Consider the following 18,215-nt stretch of genomic DNA (forward strand, 5'->3'; position numbering starts at 1 on the left):
CTCCCTCAGCTCCTCTGCTCCGCGCTGAGCACACCCAGGGCTCTCAGTGCCTTTTCTGCCCTTGTACTCCAGTCCCTCCGCGATCTTCGTAGCCCTCTGCAGTCGCTCCTATTCGCTTCGGGCTTCGAGGCGCAGCCCCTGCGCCTGCGCGCGGCCGCCGGAAGTGACGCGCCCCGCCTTCGCTCGTCGTGCGTCCCATCATGGCGGCGCCCAGAGAGGCTGCGGAGCCGCGGACCGCGTGCGTTACCGCGCTGTTTGCCCGTCACGTTCCCCTCCCCTCCCCTCCCCTCCCCTCCCCTTTTCTGCCCTCCCCTCCCCTCCCCTTTTCTGCCCTCCCCTCCCCTCCCCTTCTGCCGCCGGCCCGTGGCGCGGCCGTTGCGGGCTGACCGCTGACGCCGCTCTCCTGTGCAGGGCCCTTTGCGGGGACTACGTGGTGGGGCAGGTGGTCGGCAGCCTCTTCTCGGACGCGGCGGCGGCGGAGCGGCCCCTGGCGGGTTTGTTCCGTGGCGCCGCCCCGCCGCCCGTGCTGATGGCCGTGCCCAGGGTAAGATCTGCGTGCTGGGGTCGCGGAGCCGGGCCCCTCCTCGGTCTGAGGGTGGGTGCGCCTCGGTCTGAGGGCGGGTTTTCTGTTTTCAAGTACGCATCAGAGGTTTTGCGGTGAGTTTCGGACAGCCCCGACCAGCTGTGGCCCAAAGCGATCTACGTAGCTCCCCGAGGGGACTCGCCGCCCCTCTTCGTGTCACGAGAGGAGACGTGCTGCTGGGCCGGCCCCGGAGCTCGGGAGGAAACCCCCAGTAGCAGTGTTCTGAATGAGCTGCCATTTGTACAACCACCGTGGGGTATTTCTGGAACTTTGTTTTTCGAGTTAACTTCTTGGGCGTTTTGTTTAAAAAGGAAAGTAAGAAAAGGAGGCGTACAGAAGCAGGGAAAGCATCTGAAGGTCAGAGCTTATCTGTCGAGGAAGAACCTCCTAAGAAAGTGAAGAAAACCAGAAAGAAGGAGCTTTCAGAAGCAGAGAAGAAGTTGGCAAACAGGTGTGTAGATGGTACATTCTTTAAGAGAGATTGAAGAGAAAAAGTCTGTCTTAATCAGAGATGGAACAATGAAGTTTTAGTCCGCTGTTCCTCTCAACCTTGTGTTTTAAAGTACTGTTTTTAAGGAGCTTGTGGAAACATCAAATAGTTTGCAGTGTAAGGTATTCAATACTTCATGTTGCTGCAGGAGATATGACTTAGGACTGTGGATCCAAAGCCCCCATCAGTAGGGCTGGCAGGGCTGCAAGGTGAGAGAGCTGTCACGTGCTCCCTGGAACAGAGCGATGCCTTCAGAGCTGTGCTCAGAGGCACCTTCAGCAGGAGTAAGTTTCCAGCCGGAGCTGGGTGTCCTTAGCCTGCCGGCCTCTGCTGTGAACCAGGCTGCTCTGTTGCATTGCCCGTTCTTGTAAGCGTGCAGGGTGAGCCAAGGTGCAGTCAGCTTGGGGAGGAAGCTATTCTCCTTTCAGTTCCTGAGTGATGACGTGATTGATCACAGCTCTCGAGGCTGTGACCCCTTTCTGATGTTGTTATTGCATTTTCCACATCCGAGAAAGGAAATAATTTGTTGTTTGGCTACAGGCCTACTTGCTCGTTCTGTTATGGCAAGTACGTACAGAGATCTGTTAGCATGTGGGTGGATTTCAAAAGATTGCCTGTAAGGGGTGTGGTAGATGGTGGGAAGAAACCTTTTCTTATTTCTGGTGTGAAAAAAAAAAATTTCCCCTTCAATTTTAGACAGCAATCTTCTGAAACGTTTCTGAACTGCACCTAACTTGTAGTGAATTTCATGGCCTGGGGCAGCAAATAATTTTCTGTATTACATAATGGTCAGTTATATTTATTTTCCTCGTAGTAACATTTGAAATTCTGTATTGAGCCAAAGAACTTAAAATACAAGTAAAAATCCTCTCTTAGAGGCTTTGATTCGTCTACCTGAAATGCCCTATTCTTTCTTGTCAGTTACAATTTGCTTATCCTTTTCTGAAAAGGGAGAGTGCTTTAGAGCAGGCAGATGAAGACGAAGAGCAGCAACAGTTTCAGAGCAAAGCAAAACAAAACAAACGGGCTTCTCATGCCGCCACCAGGAGTGATGTTAACTCAGGTACAGGCACAACTGTAAAAGAAGAGAAGAAAAAGAACGAGGCTGAAGAAGTGATGAAGAACAAAAGAACAGTGTTTGTCGGAAATCTGCCCGTCAGCTGCACTGCTCAGGTACGTGAGTGGATTCTGTCAGCTGAGGAAATGAAAGAGATTAGGACAGCCCTTGCTTTAAGGGGATGTTTCCACTCGGGATCTCGCTCGTGCTTATGACTGAAATCTCGTTTTGTCAAAGTGGGAAATGATTCTTGTTATCGGAAGCCTTCAGACACGGTCTCTTTGTTTTATCGGAGTTGGGCTTTTTACACCAGTGGATGTGGTTGTGTTGCTTTAGTAGAATTTGTTGATATCCTTTTCAACTAAAATCTGTGCAGTAAATGACAGCTGTAAGTACAAAGCTAGAACCTGCTGCTCATTTTGACTACAATTCATACTTGTGATTGTTACACAACATGTTTTAAATTCATACCATCCTCAGTAGTTAGGGATGTGAATTCAGTTTTGGCAGTCCATAAAATGAAACACAGAAGTACTTACAAGTTGCTGGCATGTTTTTAGTAGCTGTTAACATGCCTTGCATGAGTGAAAGGAAAATGGTGTAAGAGCCATCTTAGAAGGTGTTTGACAATAATTCTTACTATCGGGATGCAGAAATACATTGAGTGCCTGTTCTGTTTTCTGTTCAGATGCTGAAGTCTCTTTTTAAAGAATATGGACAAATAGAATCCATTCGATTCCGTTCTGTGGTACGTTACTTCCTCTCATGTTACATGATATCTGCTTTTCTCCTCTTATGGGACGCCGTTCCTAGGGCTTGTACCTTCATTAATTCAGAAGCAGGTTTAGGTGGGTGCATTTTACTGTTAAAAGAAGCATGGGTGGTATGACTACAGTGGCACCATTCCTTTCGTCACATATTATTCTTCCTATAACAGCAGTTTGTACTGTCAGAGCTGTAGTTGTTCTCTGAGAAGGCCTTTATTATTGCTGATTTAACTAAGGTATTATTTAGCTATTTCTAAGTTACAGCAGCAAAGGCATATTCACTGTAAATCTACGTACCACGTGAAACAGTTGAAGCTAATTGTGTCAGAACTCAGGGCACGTATCAGATTAGGCCAGAGCAAACTGTATCATTTTGAGATATTTCTGGATCATCACAGCGATCCATTATTTCGGTGTAATGGCTACATAACTCTGAGTGGGAATGGTTCCTGTTTGACTTTCTCTTCAAGAACAAATAATTACGATATTTTGTCACTGTGGTCACCTAATTAAAGCTTTTTTTTCTTTTAAAGGTTCCAGCAGAAGATACTTTATCCAAAAAGTTAGCAGCCATAAAGTAGGTTCTGTTTCTGAGTTTCATGCTTCGTTTTTCAAAGACAGAATGTTTTTTTTACGTGTTTGTTGCTCACTGTTTAGCTGTTTCCTTTTTTTGCCTTTTTTGTTTTCTGTAATACCATTTGTTTACGTGCAATTCTTTTGACAAGTGGTAAGGAATTATAAGCCTAGTGTAGCAGTGCATAATTTTGTTAGATTGCATTTCTTACATTTTAGGAGGGAGGTAGACAGTGATTGTCCCTAACTTCTTTTGAGTGTACTTATGAGCAGAGGAAACTTAATTGGGGTGCGTATACAGGCTGTGTAACATGTACAGTGGGACTCTTGGACAGCATGTGCTTTACAAGAATTGAAGTTGCTCCTGCCTGCAAAACAGGGGAGATGTCAGCTTGTGTAACAAGAGGTGCTCGTGTACCACATGATATCAGAATTATTTAAACGGTGTCTTTTTTCCTGTTCCAGGCGTAAGATTCATCCTAACATGAAGTTCATTAATGCTTATGTTGTATTTAAAGAAGAACGTGATGCTATTAAGGCTCGAAAAAAGTAAGTCTCAGCTTTGTTCCTTGTGCCTGTCGAGAAGGCAGACGCACGTAGTGTTCAGATAAATTTAAACTGCCTCCTGTTTTTTGCTCGAATGAAAATGGAAGATATTGTTTCAGCCTAAAACTAAACTTGCCTTTTGCAAAATTGCTATGCAGCGACACTGTAAATTAAGTAATGCTTAATCATTTCATGTTAAGAACTTTTGTTTTTCTCCTTTTGGCCTCTAAAGAAACGGAACAGAAGTTGCTAGTGGATTTCACATCAGAGTTGACGGTGTATCAGACACCAGTTGGGTAAGTAGTGCTTGACACAAAAACTCACGTTCTGTGTTTTGCTGTAACAAATGACTGAGTGGTTTTCCATCTCCTTTCTGTCTCCTTCAGCATGACAATAAGCGGTCTATATTCTTGGGAAATCTCGCGTATGGTGAGTAAAAGGGAATGTCGTGCCATTAGGCTTCTAAAGCTGTCTCTTTGAAGGAACATGTTAAATGGCTTCAACTTGCAGCAGGGGAGATTTGGACTGCATGTTAGGAAATACTGCTTCTCCATGAGAGTGCTCAGGTTCTGGAATGGGCTGCCCAGGGAGGTGGTGGAGTCACCCCCCCTGAAGGTGTTCAAGGAACATTTAGACACTGTGTTGAGGAACGTGGTTTAGTGACAGCTATTGGTGATAGGTGGATGGTTGGACTATATGATCTAGAGGTTTTTTCCAATTTTGGTGATTCTGACCTATGATCTGTCTTGCTGTGCTTGCCTGCAGACATCAGTGACAGTGCTGTACGAGAGCACTTTGCTGACTGCGGAGAAGTAGTAGCGGTGCGAATTGTGCGTGACAGACAGAGCGGCATGGGCAAGGGCTTTGGCTACGTTCTGTTTGAGGTACGTACAGATGGCAGGCTTCAGGACACCGGTTGTTTGTCAGAATCTGAACTGGGAATTGCTGTTATGGCCTTACCTAACTTCCTGCTTTTAATACGTACATGACACCCAATGGTAGCGCTGTTTTGTATGTTAAAAGTAGCTTCCGCCAGTCCTGTGGAAGCAGATGCAAAGCAGTTATTTTAGTTTTGAGTACAAAGAAAAGTTGTGGAAAAAATGGGGTGAAAGAAATTAACTGTAAGGAAAAGATTTAATGGAGGAAAAAAAATGAATTCACTTGGAGTAACAGCAGCATTCTCCCACTAGTTATGTTTCAAAGAGTAAGTGGATTCTTTTCTGCAGCCTTTTCTGTGGCTACTTGTTGTATGTTTATTTGGAAGCCATCAATAGGATTGTGCTGCTTTTCAAGTGAATGTCTGTTCTCGCAGAACACGGACGCTGTGCATCTCGCTCTGAAGCTCAACAACTCTGACCTGATGGGACGAAAGCTCCGCGTGAAACGCTGCGTCGAGAAGGGCAAAGCCCCACAGAAAAGCCCCACAGATCGCTCTCGTGGCCCTAAGGACAGAGCTCAAACCTCATTAAAAAACAAGAGAGGTTCAGATGATTCGTTTGTTGGCGAAAAAGCAAATCCAGCCAAGAAAAGCGCAAAGCGCAAAAGACTGAAAAACCTTACTAAAAGGAAAGGTAGGAAAAACAAGTAGCCTTTTGCGCAGCTAACCCAGCTATGGAAAAAAAAAAAAGTTCGTTTTTAATAAAACCGACGAATCCAAGGGCGTTCCGTTGTAGCTGTGTGTGTCCTTTCCGTACCTACATCGGTTCGCCCAGCCGGCCGCATATAGAGCCGGATGTAGCTGCGCACGCCGGGCCGCCGCTCGCGCATGCGCCGTGGGTCCAGCCGCCCTGCAGGCACTGGGGAAGCCACCCCCCGGCGCGGGCTGATGACGTAGCGGGAGGTAGGCGGGGTCCTTTCTCTGCGCCCGCTCGCCCCAAGGTGCCTGCGGAGCTCGGCGCCGGCCTTGCGGAGGGCGGGGGCGGCGGGGCCTTCCCCGCGGCGCCGGGCACCATGATGGTGGGCAAGACCAGCGCCATCGCCGCGGGCCTCTGCGGGGCCCTCTTCATCGGCTACTGCATCTACTTCGACCGCAAGAGGCGGAGCGACCCGAATTTCAAGAACCGGCTGCGGGAGCGTGAGTGTCCGGGCCGCCCCCTCAGCGCGGCTCCCGCGCGCCCCTCCCCCGCCCGGCGCTACTCGTGTGCGGGGCGGCGGCACGTGGCCGCGTGCCCTGAGCGGGGACGCGCTCTGCTCCGTGCGTTGATCTGGTAATCCCGCACGCCCAGACGGGGTCTGTCGTTGCTGCGCTTTACGTGGCGGCGTTCGTTTCCCGGCGTTTGGAGGGCGAGCAGATAAAGCTGCAGTCTCGAAGCGAAGCTGCTGCTGCGCTGAGGCATGAGCGGACAGCGGCCTTCGGACGTAGTACCGCGGCATTCCAAACCCTCCTGGTGGCTGCCCTGCTAGCTTCCAGGGATAAGAACGAATGCCAGAGCGAAACGGTGATTCATCCAAAACGTGGAGCTCCTGTCCCGTGGCTCTTCGTTATTTCACGTCTTCAACATCTGAGCAGTTGAAGCGGTTTTAAATTTAGCTTTCCTGTGAATTCTACAAGGTGTTTGAATAACGAGAAGCAGGCTGAGAGCCGTGTGCTGGGTTGATTCTACCCCAAGGGTAGATGTGTTCCTTCAGCCACTTAACTGAAGGGCAGAAATCACTCTCAAAGGAAATTTTCCTAGCAAGTAACTGTAATGTGACGGGACAGCCATCTCTCCTGATCTGGGATTGCAGAAGCAGTTGAGTGTCCTCTAGGTATTTTTTGTCCCATAGTGCAAGGTTGGCGAATTTTAATGTAGTAAATTCGTATTTGTATTTGAGGAAACTTGGTTTTGGCAGAATAATTGGCTTTGTAGATGCTGAGCCGTTGGAGTGGCTTCAGAGGTGGGCTACAAAGATAATCAGAGGGCTGGAACATGTCTCTTCTGAAGAAATGGTGAGGGAGCCGAGCTTGTTTAGTCTGGAGAAGAGAAAGCTCTGGGGAGACCTTGCTGCAGTCTTCCAGTACATGAAGGGGGGGTTATAAACAGGAAGGGGTCTGACTGTTTACGTGATTTGATAGCGATAGGACAAGGGCAAATAGCTTTAAACTAAGAGGGGAGGTTCAGGTTAGATGCTAGGAAGAAATTCTTTACTCAGAGTGGTGAGGCCATGGCACAGGCTGCCCAGAGAAGCTGTATGTACCCCGTCCCTGGGGGCATCCAAGGCCAGGTTGGATGGGGCCCTGGACAGCCTGAGCTGCTGGGGGACAGCTCTGCCCATGGCAGGGACTTGGGGCTGGATTATCATTAAGGGCCCTTCCAGCCTAAGGTGTTCTGTGATATGATTCTATGCATTTCATAAAATTTGTACAGAAGCTCTGAAAGGGGTTTTCTATCCTGTTGTTTTCATTGAGTTCTAATCAAGTAAAATCGTGAACAAGTCTTTCACTTGTTCTAAGAATACTGCTTAACCTTGTTGGCGTTAGAAGTTTACATTCACTTTAGAAACAGGAAAAATCCGTTGTGGTTTGATATGGAGTGGCTGTTATTTGGAGGACAGAACTGAAAGATAGGGATCCTCGAACATGATAACATGATACACAGGGCAGCGTTCAGCTGTAAGGCTTCAGAGAATATTCAGGACTTTTTGTTGTATTTTAATACTGTAATTCTGTTCCTGTGTATCAGTGGATTGATTGCCTGCTGCATTTAGTCAAATACCAGGACAAAGGAAGAATGATAACTCTTTTGCCATCCCAATTATATTTGACATCCCTTTGTTTAAGCAGCATCAGGACCAAAGTCTGTGTTGCGAAGGCACATGGGAAGTAAAAAGGAAGTGGCCAATTTCAGATTTCAGGAGGGCCTACAACTTTGAGAAGGTGAATCTGTATTTAAAAGAGAAAACAATGGTATTGTTATAATGAGCAAGGAGCAAAATGGTTCTAAGAAAATGACCAGTATTACTGTTCTTATGTTGGGATAATTATTCATGTTTGAATAACTACTACCATAAAATAGTGTTATATCTGCCCGATTTTATTAAAAATGAGTTATTTGTATCATTTTAAATTACACTGGTTGTGCTGGAATGCTGCACATTTCTGTTGCAGACCAACTTTACGTCTTCAGGTTGAATGATTAAGCCTGTAAATGTTTGTTCCATCTCTCTCTGTTTGCTCTCTTCACTCATTTAATTTCAGGAATGTGTGCCCTGGTAATGCTCTTGCTGTGGGACGATGAGATCCTGCTCCTATGTGACTAGTTCCCAAACCTCTGCTAAAGCAAAGCAGCTGCCAGAATCTTCTGGTGGTGCACTGCTGTATTTCAGAATGAATGTGGCTCAACATTGGGTTGCCTTGCCTTCTAGACAGTTCATCTCTGGCTTATGATTGCTGGAAATTCATGTTGAAAAATCCCATATTAGCCTAACTCTCTTCAGTTCTCAGTGCTTGTGTAGTGTGTGAGGTGTGCTCCAGTACAGGCTCTGCACAGTTGGTGTTGAGGATAGCCAGCAGGAGAGGAATCGCTGTTCTGAATCAATGTGCCAGCCCTCATTAGACCTCTAAATGGTACTCTGTTGCAGAGGGCAGGTTGTGTTCCTGTGTTCAGTCCTCAATATTTGAAATATATTAACATTTTCTTGTTTTGAAATTGTCTCGTTCACTGTTTAGATCTATCATTTGAAGACTTTTTAAACTGCAAATTAAAAAAAAACACGTTATTATTCTTTTAGGAAGGAAGAAACAGAAGCTTGCCAAAGAGAGAGCAGGGCTTTCCAAGGTAATGCTGTGTTCAGTAGTGCAGTGCTGTTTTGAAAGGTGTTTTGTTTTGTGCCAGGTTTGCTGGTGAGGTTTGTCTAAAGGGCGACCTCTCTGTTTTCGATCCTTACATTACAAACCCTTTTGCAGTTATACAGTCTGTAGATTTTTTTTAAGCTTTCACAAAGAGCCATATGAAATTGTTCCTTTTTCAAGTCAAACAGAAGCCTTGTACTAGAAATTATAATATTTCCTGTGTGACTTTAAGATGTTTTCCTCTTCTTAGTATGTCCACAAGTACTTTCTATGTGTAAAAAGAATCAGTGGGATACACCTATCGCTAAACTAGGGAGATTTTTTGTTGTACAAACTGAATTTATCTCTTTTCTTATTGCCGATGATTCCTTTAAGAAGAGAGAAATTCATCTTAATGGATTCTGAAGGCTGTGATGAATATAACACACTTTGAATTTTGTTTTGCTACAAAACTGTATACTTAAATCAAGTAGAAGTATTTCAGACTGTCCCTCTATGGTTGTATAATGCAGTGATGATTGGAGACCACAGTCTGATGTTCTCCTCTGTGTATGTTTAACTTAGTGGTGATTCCATTTTTTTGTGAATTCCCCATGTGAAAATATCGCTGTATTTGTTTGGTTTTGGCTGAGCACATTTTCTGCTGAATTATTAACTGAAGTTTAAGGGCCAGCTTCAGATTTACTGTGTGTGTTACAGTTGCCTGACCTGAAGGATGCTGAAGCTGTTCAGAAGTTTTTTCTCGAGGAGATCCAACTTGGCGAGGAACTACTAGCTCAAGGTAATATCATAATTCCTTTTGAAGGGTAAGTTGTAAAAACATTTTTTTTACCTTTTCCTAGAAAATGATTTCTGTCATTTTGGAGTCATATTATCGTTTCGTAGGTTTAGTTGTTCTTCTCTAACCTTCTGTATTCAGAAGATTCAACAAGGGAGAAGAAAGGAAACGTAGTTTGATTCTAAGTTGTTTAATCCACTGTTGTTGGGTGTTTTATGTGAATGCTTCCTGATATGAAAGAAGTTTATTTTCAAAACACTCTGATTTGTCATACAGGTGAATATGAGAAAGGTGTTGATCACTTGACCAATGCCATTGCTGTGTGTGGACAGCCACAGCAGCTACTACAAGTTCTACAGCAGACTCTTCCACCACCGGTGTTCCAAATGCTTCTAACTAAGCTCCCTACAATTAGCCAGGTATGTGAAACACTCCATGTTGTTGAAGTTGGAAAGTCATTAAGCTTCTTTTGTCTGCTACGTTAGCCTTTGGTATTGGTTTTTATGATATGGTTTTCCTAAATGTTCAATTAGATAAAAAGGTCTTTCACTTGGAACATTAAATATGAAAATGTATAGACAATGTTGTGTGGCATCGATAGGAGACAGATTAAAATAAGAATACAGAGATTCTCATGGATAATAGAGAATGCTAAGCTCTTCAAAGTAAATACAATTGCAGGCATCTTATCACATAAGCAGACCCACTGTTTCCCAGGTGGAAGTTGGGTCTCCAAAAAAAGATAACTTCCTTGTAGTGGGTCTTGAATCTCAGCTGTTTAAATGACATATAATATCTATAAGGACTTGAAAAGTCCATCAGAGTTAATCTATTGGTTTTGCAAGCTATCAATATGGAATGTTAATTGGGCTTTAAAACCTTATGTCAAATAGATTGCACTTTTAACATCAGTTAGATTTCTCAGTAATCACACAGCTTAATTTTCAGTGTAAAATTACACTGCTTGATAATCAGTTGCCTACTGTCAATTTTATGTAATTGTGAATGAGTTTTTCTCCTTCTTACAGAGAATTGTAAGTGCACAGTGCTTGGCTGAAGATGATGTTGAATGAGGTCACACCACAACAGGGGGAAAAAGTGTTTTCTTACCCCAGAAGATGAGCATCAGTAGGGGGACAAAGGGGCAAACATAGTAGTTAATGGACTGTGTACCACATCGGGTTCTACCAGAGTTAAAATTAACTTTGTGTAGGTGGATTTCACAGGATTTTATTTATTATCCCAGTGAAAAGTGTATTTTGATAAAAATTCATTTTATAAATACACTGTGTTGAGTTATCAAAGTATCACTAACTTCATTATTATTAAAATATGCAGTTGTAATGTTGTACATATAAAGACATAAAACTACAGCCTATTGAAAACCCAATGCTCATTTTTTGAAAAAAAAAAAAAATTAAAAAAAGAAGTTATGGCAATAAAGATTTATCCACACTTGTGTGTCCCTATAGTACTGCTTTAAATTCCAGAACATTTGGGTGTCAGAGCAGAGCAAATGATTTCAAAATAACAACATTAAAAAAAATAATAATGTTATGGCTGGTCTTCCAGTGGTTTTAGTTAATTCAAAACCTCATGTGGTTCCCTGAGAAAATAGGCATGTGATCATTTAAACAGTAACTGGTCACATCAAAAAAGAAATGCAAATCAAAATGGTAATAGGTGACTGAGCTGCAGGAAGAGTGAGAGATCTATTTGTCAGGAGCAGTACCACCTATACCGATGCACGTCAAAACCATATCTGCCAACAGGGAACTCTGTTAAGGCAGTGGTCTGAAGTAAAGCTGTTTAGAATGGAACTGTGGGCATATTTTGAGAGCACAAAGATAATTTTTTTGGAAGTGTTTAACCTTTTTGTAGGATAATTAACATTTCAGTCTCTAGTTTTCAAGATCATAGAAAATATTTAGCAGTCCTTGGCATTTGACTTGAATTTTTTGTGTGCTGATTCAAATTAGAATGTTAAGATGATGACATCCCCAGGCTAAACTAGCTAAAACTGCTGAAATTGGAAAAATGTAAAATGTCAGTATGCAGAGAAAACAAGGAAAATACATAGACCTAAATATGTTTTCAGAAGAACACTTCTACTACTCATTTTCCCTTGGTAGGATATTCTAAATTTGAAATTAAAGCAGGTTAGTGTTGCTGTTTTCTGTTCTTGTGCTAAGGCCACATAGATGGCAGGAAAAAAAAACATGGCTTTATAATTTTGGCATTGTGACTTGTTTCAGCTTCATGAAAAGAAGAGAGAAGAATACTTTGGTCTTATGATGCCGTTACACTGATAGAAAGCTACTTGATGGCACAGTCCGAGTAGAAGTAGGATACTCTGGCTAACATTCCCATATATCTCTTTCTGGCTTCAGCCTGCTGTATCTTTTTGTGAAGGCAGATTCTTCCAAAACAGGTCCCATTGTTTCAGAAGTTGCCTCACACAGAGTCTTGGAGAGGTTCGGTGGAAGGTTCATGGTCACCTGCTTGTCATATAGCAAAACTTCGGAGTACATGTGGCTCTTGTGGAGTCCATCAGCTTGGACTTTTTCCTGTGGTGGATAAATTTCCCTGCTAATACCTTGAAAATACAGTTTTCCCAAGTTTGAGCTGCTGTTGAATCTTTCTGAAATGAAGTGAATATTGAAGTTAATGGCTGATAGGAACAAAATTTCTCAAACAGCTGACTATAATTTGTTGTTTTGTTGTTCAGCTGGCATAAGGTAGGAGTAAAACTTAGCCATCATCTTCAGGTCACGATGATTGTTTCCCTCTTTTATTTTGCATTAGATAAAGTTATTCTGTGCATAAGATATATAATACAAATACCATGAAGTAGTAGAAGGTTCTGTGCTTATGGGGTGCAGCTGGACTTTTTGGAGGACTTTGCCTTTTACTTCTTAATTTTAAAGATTTAGAAAAACTCACAGATGATGCTGACAGAGATGTTCCTGTATTTACCTGCTGTCCCTGGTGGTGGTGGCAATTTCACTAAGATCTACTTGGTTCATCTTTTAGCTTCTTAAAGTAGTTCAAGCTGCCTTAAAACTCAAACAATGTAAGACACCCTTGGTTCAAGACTGAATAGTTCTCTGTGCTCTTTGGTGTAGTGTTGCCACTTTGAATTCACAGTTTAGTTTACAGCAGTGTTTTCCTAATCTAAGTGTTTTAGCAAATGTGGCTGTCAGTTCCTTTGGTGAAAGACTCATCAATAGTCTGATTGTGCCTGCAACAGTTCATTGCTTTAATAGTTGTTGTAGGTACCCATACTTCTTTATACCTTTTTAGTTCTCTTGATCCTAAAAAACTAGACATAAATGAAATGGATTTAATTGAAGCCTTAAGAAGTACCAATATATTCTCAAATGTTATAATCCCAAAGTACCTGGTTAGTATGCTGATGCAAGCTGTGATACCTGATTTGAGTGCCTTGGCTAATAGGGTGAGAATGTGGAATTCTTTTAATAAGACTTTTTTTTTTTTTTTTTTTTTTTTTTGTGAAAGCTGAAGATAAAACTGTATGAAAGATGGTGTCTAGGATGGGAATTTGATATTGTTCCAACAATGGCAGGCTCCCACTGGTGTAGCTAGCATGCACAGCCCACAGATGTAAGAGGCTGTAACTTAAAACTTGTTTCAGACATGAGCAAAGATGCAAGCCATTGAAACTGCAGTGGTAGTGATGCATGTTGTTGCATCAGTAGTAGTAATGCTGTTGCCTTAGCTGTACCCAGTACTGTATTCCTTTTTAGCTGTGCAATTTTAAAAAAAGATGGAAGTGAACTATTCAGTTGTGGATGAGCTCACAGCTGCTGGTAAATAATGTCTGTAATCGTGCTTCGCTACAGGTAAAGCTGCTGTTTCTCTCAGTGCCATTCTCTGCTCTGTGGTGCTCCAGGAGCGAGGCATTTGGTTTCAGTGTGTGACCACTCTGAGAATTTCTCATAAAGGAGGCCTGTTAATTTTGTGTTAGGAAGTCTCTTGTCACCAGCTACAAGTTTCTCTGACAGCTTTTATAGCAAAAGAAAAAAAAAGCCAAACAAAACAAACAAAAAAAATCCCTCCTAACAATCTACAACCAACAGCTACTTTCATGATCGTGCAAAACCACCTTTCTTTGATGTCTCACCATAAAGCTTTTCAGATAACGGGATCAAGTCCAAAACCAGAATGTTCTGGCACACACTGAATCATCCGGCACTGATTTCTTTACCCTGAGGTACGACAGAATATTAGTGTTGCCCTTAACTTGAAAAATGGAGAAGTCCCAGCCCTTGTCCTGCTGCGTAGGAGGTTAGCAAACCATCATCAAAGTAAAGCTCAAGCTATTTATGCACCTAGAACGGTCTTTCTCAAATTTCATTTGTACATCCATTGGTGATGTGTTGGAAGTCCCTTAGGCTCAACGCTGGTCCCCTGTGACCGTTGTGTTAAAATTAACGTGAGTTAAACATCAAGGGAATCTTTGAAGTGGTCACTAAGTGCTTTTACTGAGTTTCAAAGGCATGTTGAACGGTATGCCTGAGCTGCTGAGGTTTTAAATACACAGGTATGAAGGAGGTTGATGTGAAGAACAGAATTTCTTTGAGGTTTCTGTTGAACCCAAATCTTGGTTTAATTTTCAATTGTATGCTTGCACTGACCAGTACAGATTATGTTTTTGTTTGGGGAAGGACTGAAAATAAATCCCCTGTCTGCGTAGCAGTCACATTTGATCAAAAGTCTGTCTTGCAAAGGTCTGACATGTGCTTAGTTCATAAGGACGAGTAGCTTTTAGGCATTACAGGAGCTGAACTTCTGGTGCAGGTAATGGTACTTGCTCTCTGCAGTTGTACCAAAATGGAGCTTCCCAAAGATGTGGACATTCAGTGCTGTTCTCTGAGGGCAGAATTTGTCATGTCCTGTATACGAATGTGTGAATGAAGCCACAGAAAACAGCTGGCCCTCCTGTGATATTCTGTACCAGGCTGCTTATTTTACTAGCACTAGTTAATGGGCAGGTTCTTTCCAAATGCAGTACTTTCCATTTGTGCTGAAAAAGAAAGGGTTCTCGCTTATTTCTCTGCAGTAGGGGCCTACAGGTGCTACCTTAACAGTCTGTTTACTGTCTGTCATTAGATAAGGTGACTGCCCTCCTGATCAATGCTGTAACCTAATGATTGTGAATTCCTAAAGCCTTACTCGCTCTTAGCTTTTGTCTTCAGAGATGTAGTTCCAGTTCCTGGGTTATGAAGGTCAGTCCTTGATTTAATGGCTTAATAGATGTGTCTTGGAGCTCTTGCTCACAAGCACCTATCATCGGTTCCATTGCACTCTGAGGATGTTTTCAACTCCTTGTGTTTGGGATGAGGGTGTCATTGGTGCTCACCCATTCGGGGATGGTCACTGAATGGGGTGCTGCTGCTGCTAAAACAGTGTTGCTGCGATGCAGCTTATGAGTGGCTTTCAAATGTCAAATTGAAAAATGTCTCCAGCTCTGCATGGAGACAAGAAACAACAGCTGACAGATACTTCTGCCTCTTCTCTACTTGGACCCTTACAACTATGAAAAGCTGATTTGGTCGCATTATAATTTATTTGAGAAGGTCTTAATCTAAACAGCAGAGGGCAGTTTTGCACATATGTTTTGTGCAAGCTCATCCTGCAAAGTCCCCATTTTCAGAATCTTCACGTCTGGACGGGTGTTGCAATGCAGCATTTTGTCCAAACGGATTTGATACGGTGTATGAGACAGGGCCAGTGGGGGCAGCAGTGACATCTGTTTGTACTGACACCCAATTTTGGCGCTTCAAATCCTCAGAGATTTGTTGCGGTTATACGATTGCAGTCATTTCCTTTCCCCTCCATCCCTCAGCCCAAACCAGGTATATAGGGAAGCCACCTGTACTGTGCAACTTAAACCCTGCCAGAAAATGCAACTGCATGTTGTTCCTGACACATCAGAGGATTCCCCCTGCCCAGATGTGATTTTTCTGGATAAGCTTTGTTAGCCTGAGTGAAACTAGGGCCGTCAACTGCAGTAGGGGTGGAAGGGAAATACACAGCTCCAGCCTGGAGTCGGGATACATAAGGAGGGGTTAACCACCTCTCACTTTCCCTTCTCCCTCTCCCCCGAAAAAGCAAAATGTTGGCATTAGGGCTCAGTTTTGTTGCAATCCTGTAGCTGACATGGAGGAGCTAGTAGGCTCTCTGGTGCCTAGGAGGCAGCTATCTGTAGCAGAATGGCACTCTGGCTTAAGACCAAATCGTAGCCACTCCTGTGTTTCTGAATTGCTGTTTCTGTGCTTCGTGGTTGCATTTGCAGCGGAAGGTTTATGTTGGTACTGTACATGTAAATAGAAGTTTTCAGCCTCTATTATCCATCAGTGAACATTTGCCTAGATGTTTCACTGGTTATTATGAAATATTTCGGAGTCTGCTTAAAACATAGCAAGTACCTAGAGAAAGTGAGCTGTTTAATAAAAGAAACTGTCTGCAATCCAGGCTTTTCTCTACTTAGGTCAATCTAGATGTATTACACCCTCTAAGGTAGCCTGAAAGACATAGAAATTTGCTGTAACAAACAAATCCTTGCCCGCTTTGGCATGTATGTAAAAGAGCATTTCCTGGAGCTCTGAACAACCTGATTAGCATCTTTTGTTGTATTTAAAATTGTTTAATTAGAAGTAATGTACTTTCCGCTGTGATGATTAAAATGACAATGATTATTGCATGAATTTGTCAATTATAATGCAATGACTAATTAAATGGAGAAATGGAGAAAAGGGATTCCTGAGCAAGCATGTTCTTTGAGAAAGTCTCTGCTGGTGTTTTTAATTGATAGTACATGTGTAATCAATTCATGCCAGTATCTCATTATTAATGGGAACGGTGTTAGGTTTTGAGGGAAAATGTACCTCCACCACACACTGACCTGGTGTTCTGTGATTGCTTGGTCCTGTGAAGTGAAGACTGCCAACTCATAGAATGAAGGAGATGGAAGCTGTTGTATATATAAAGAAGAGAAACCCCAACTGTTCCCAGGTTGTAGCCTCCGCCTTTATCAAGTTCTTCCAGTTTGGGTGTTTGCTATAATGGTACTCAGCTGAATTTGCAGAAACATGAAGGGTTGCTATTTGTTTTCCATTCCATGTGCTTTTCTCTCTCCATCTAAAGTTCTGAGCTTTTAACGTCAGGCTTCTTGGCTTAGAAATTGTCTGACACAGCCGTGGGCCCTTTTTTACTTCTCTTTTTGGGTGTCATCTATCGGCCATTGGCACTGGTAGAATTCTTAGCATGAAAATATTATTATTACTTCTGTGTCAGCAGAGATGTGTGTGACACTGTGAAGATTCTGTCAAGAGGAAGTCTGTGCTTCTGCAAGCTTACAGCCTGTGGTCCTGATCCTGTAACTTACTCTGCACGGTCCCTTCCTTAGGGAAATCTAAGCAACCAAGATCAGGACATGGGGAGAGGAAACAGGAAGGGAGAAGGTAAGGTTTAGGAAAGTCTGATTGGTTTGTTATTTATTGGGTGGATGTTTTGTTGATCTGATTTATGTATATAGCTCTAAAATGTGTTTCTTTTTTACATCATGCCATTTGCAGACTGGTCGAGTACTCAGTACTAGTTACTGTTACCATCAGGAAAAATCAGACCTCAGCCAACTGCTGACCTGATTGTAAATCATGGAACCTGCCAAAAAAATACCAACAAACCAAGCATTAAATATCTCTTCATGGTTGAAAATATTTGAGGCAGAGCAACCTCCATCCTCCATACTGAAATCAAATCCCATGAACTGTCAACACTGGGTTAATTATTCTGATGGCAGCGTGGGTAGTCCTGCATTTCATAGGTAGCTTCTGCATTGCAAGTATAAGAAGCAGTCTTTCAGAATTTGTCTTGCTGTGTAATAGCAGCATTAAAAGGAGCTCTGACTGTTCTGTTAAAAGTCACTTTAAAACTCTTAGGTTCTGTGTCATAGTTGCTCTAGTTAGTTTTGGTGACCCCCATCAAGCAAATGGAAATGCTGGAACATTGGTGTTAAGGAGGCATAAGCAAACAGCCTAGAAAGCAGTGCAGTGAGTCAGCATCTTCCTGAATGTTGAATAGCAAACTGTGAATGTGTGAGGAACTGGATAAGTACTTATCTGCAAGAAATTTGTATCCTAGTGTTGGCCATTTTGCATTACAAATAATGCAGCTTTCTACAGCTTGCCTTTGTTGCTCGAAGGCCTCATGGTTAGAGGAGACATTATCAAGTGACCAGGGTGGCTGTTCTCTCTTTTTTCTGCTTTCAAGATGATACCTGAAAATGAGAGAAATGCTCCTGACAGGAGCTGGCTGTGTTGTAACTATGTACAGAAGGCTGGATGGTTGGACAGGTGTGGGCTGCCACCTTCCTGAACCAACAGGGTGTCTGCTTCTTAGTGAGAGCTTGGACTGAGCCTTCAGTGCCTTGGATTCTCTGGGCAACCATGGATGTACATACTGATAATTTAAATTGCTTTTAACACAGAGACCCTGGCATGGAATATACTGATATTAGGAAGTATTCTTCCCTTGCTTTTTGTCAAAAAACGTGAAGCAGGGGAAACATCTGGCTTGTGTGTAGAGTTGCTCCCTTCATTTTGATTGTTTTCAGGGTGGTGTT

The 18,215-nt window shown here is 43.0% G+C and overlaps 2 protein-coding genes and 1 non-coding gene across 3 annotated transcripts; all 3 read left to right on the forward strand.

Annotated features, from left to right (window-relative positions):
* Positions 1 to 159: 159 nt before the first annotated feature.
* On the forward strand, positions 160 to 5,664 carry RBM34 (RNA binding motif protein 34). The gene is made up of 11 exons (XM_065730192.1): positions 160 to 238; positions 412 to 544; positions 895 to 1,034; positions 2,024 to 2,246; positions 2,819 to 2,878; positions 3,431 to 3,474; positions 3,936 to 4,019; positions 4,249 to 4,312; positions 4,403 to 4,445; positions 4,782 to 4,900; positions 5,329 to 5,664. Exons 1-11 carry the CDS (start codon positions 201 to 203, stop codon positions 5,602 to 5,604), a joined length of 1,224 nt encoding a protein of 407 aa, XP_065586264.1. The 5' UTR covers positions 160 to 200; the 3' UTR covers positions 5,605 to 5,664.
* Positions 5,665 to 5,862: 198 nt separating this feature from the next.
* On the forward strand, positions 5,863 to 10,851 carry TOMM20 (translocase of outer mitochondrial membrane 20). The gene is made up of 5 exons (XM_065730339.1): positions 5,863 to 6,090; positions 8,727 to 8,773; positions 9,487 to 9,568; positions 9,842 to 9,984; positions 10,594 to 10,851. Exons 1-5 carry the CDS (start codon positions 5,967 to 5,969, stop codon positions 10,636 to 10,638), a joined length of 441 nt encoding a protein of 146 aa, XP_065586411.1. The 5' UTR covers positions 5,863 to 5,966; the 3' UTR covers positions 10,639 to 10,851.
* On the forward strand, positions 6,384 to 6,519 carry LOC136049008 (small nucleolar RNA SNORA14). The gene has a single exon (XR_010622254.1). It is a non-coding gene; the product is annotated as a small nucleolar RNA SNORA14 (small nucleolar RNA).
* Positions 10,852 to 18,215: the final 7,364 nt, after the last annotated feature.

This window comes from Cyrtonyx montezumae, unplaced genomic scaffold (assembly GCF_038088225.1).
Source record: "Cyrtonyx montezumae isolate F1298 unplaced genomic scaffold, pur_monq_1.0 scaffold_0, whole genome shotgun sequence".
Classification (NCBI taxonomy): Eukaryota; Metazoa; Chordata; class Aves; order Galliformes; family Odontophoridae; genus Cyrtonyx; species Cyrtonyx montezumae.

What these genes read in the sequence shown, in the direction of transcription:
- TOMM20 (XM_065730339.1), top strand. Translation starts at nt 5,967, where the DNA reads ATGATGGTGGGCAAGACCAGCGCCATCGCCGCGGGCCTCTGCGGGGCC. An exon ending in CAAGAACCGGCTGCGGGAGC is followed by an intron (nt 6,091 to 8,726) that starts GTGAGTGTCCGG and finishes TTATTCTTTTAG; the next exon opens with GAAGGAAGAAACAGAAGCTT. An exon ending in CGAGGAACTACTAGCTCAAG is followed by an intron (nt 9,569 to 9,841) that starts GTAATATCATAA and finishes TTTGTCATACAG; the next exon opens with GTGAATATGAGAAAGGTGTT.
- RBM34 (XM_065730192.1), top strand. Translation starts at nt 201, where the DNA reads ATGGCGGCGCCCAGAGAGGCTGCGGAGCCGCGGACCGC. An exon ending in CCATTCGATTCCGTTCTGTG is followed by an intron (nt 2,879 to 3,430) that starts GTACGTTACTTC and finishes TTTCTTTTAAAG; the next exon opens with GTTCCAGCAGAAGATACTTT. An exon ending in AAAAAGTTAGCAGCCATAAA is followed by an intron (nt 3,475 to 3,935) that starts GTAGGTTCTGTT and finishes TTCCTGTTCCAG; the next exon opens with GCGTAAGATTCATCCTAACA.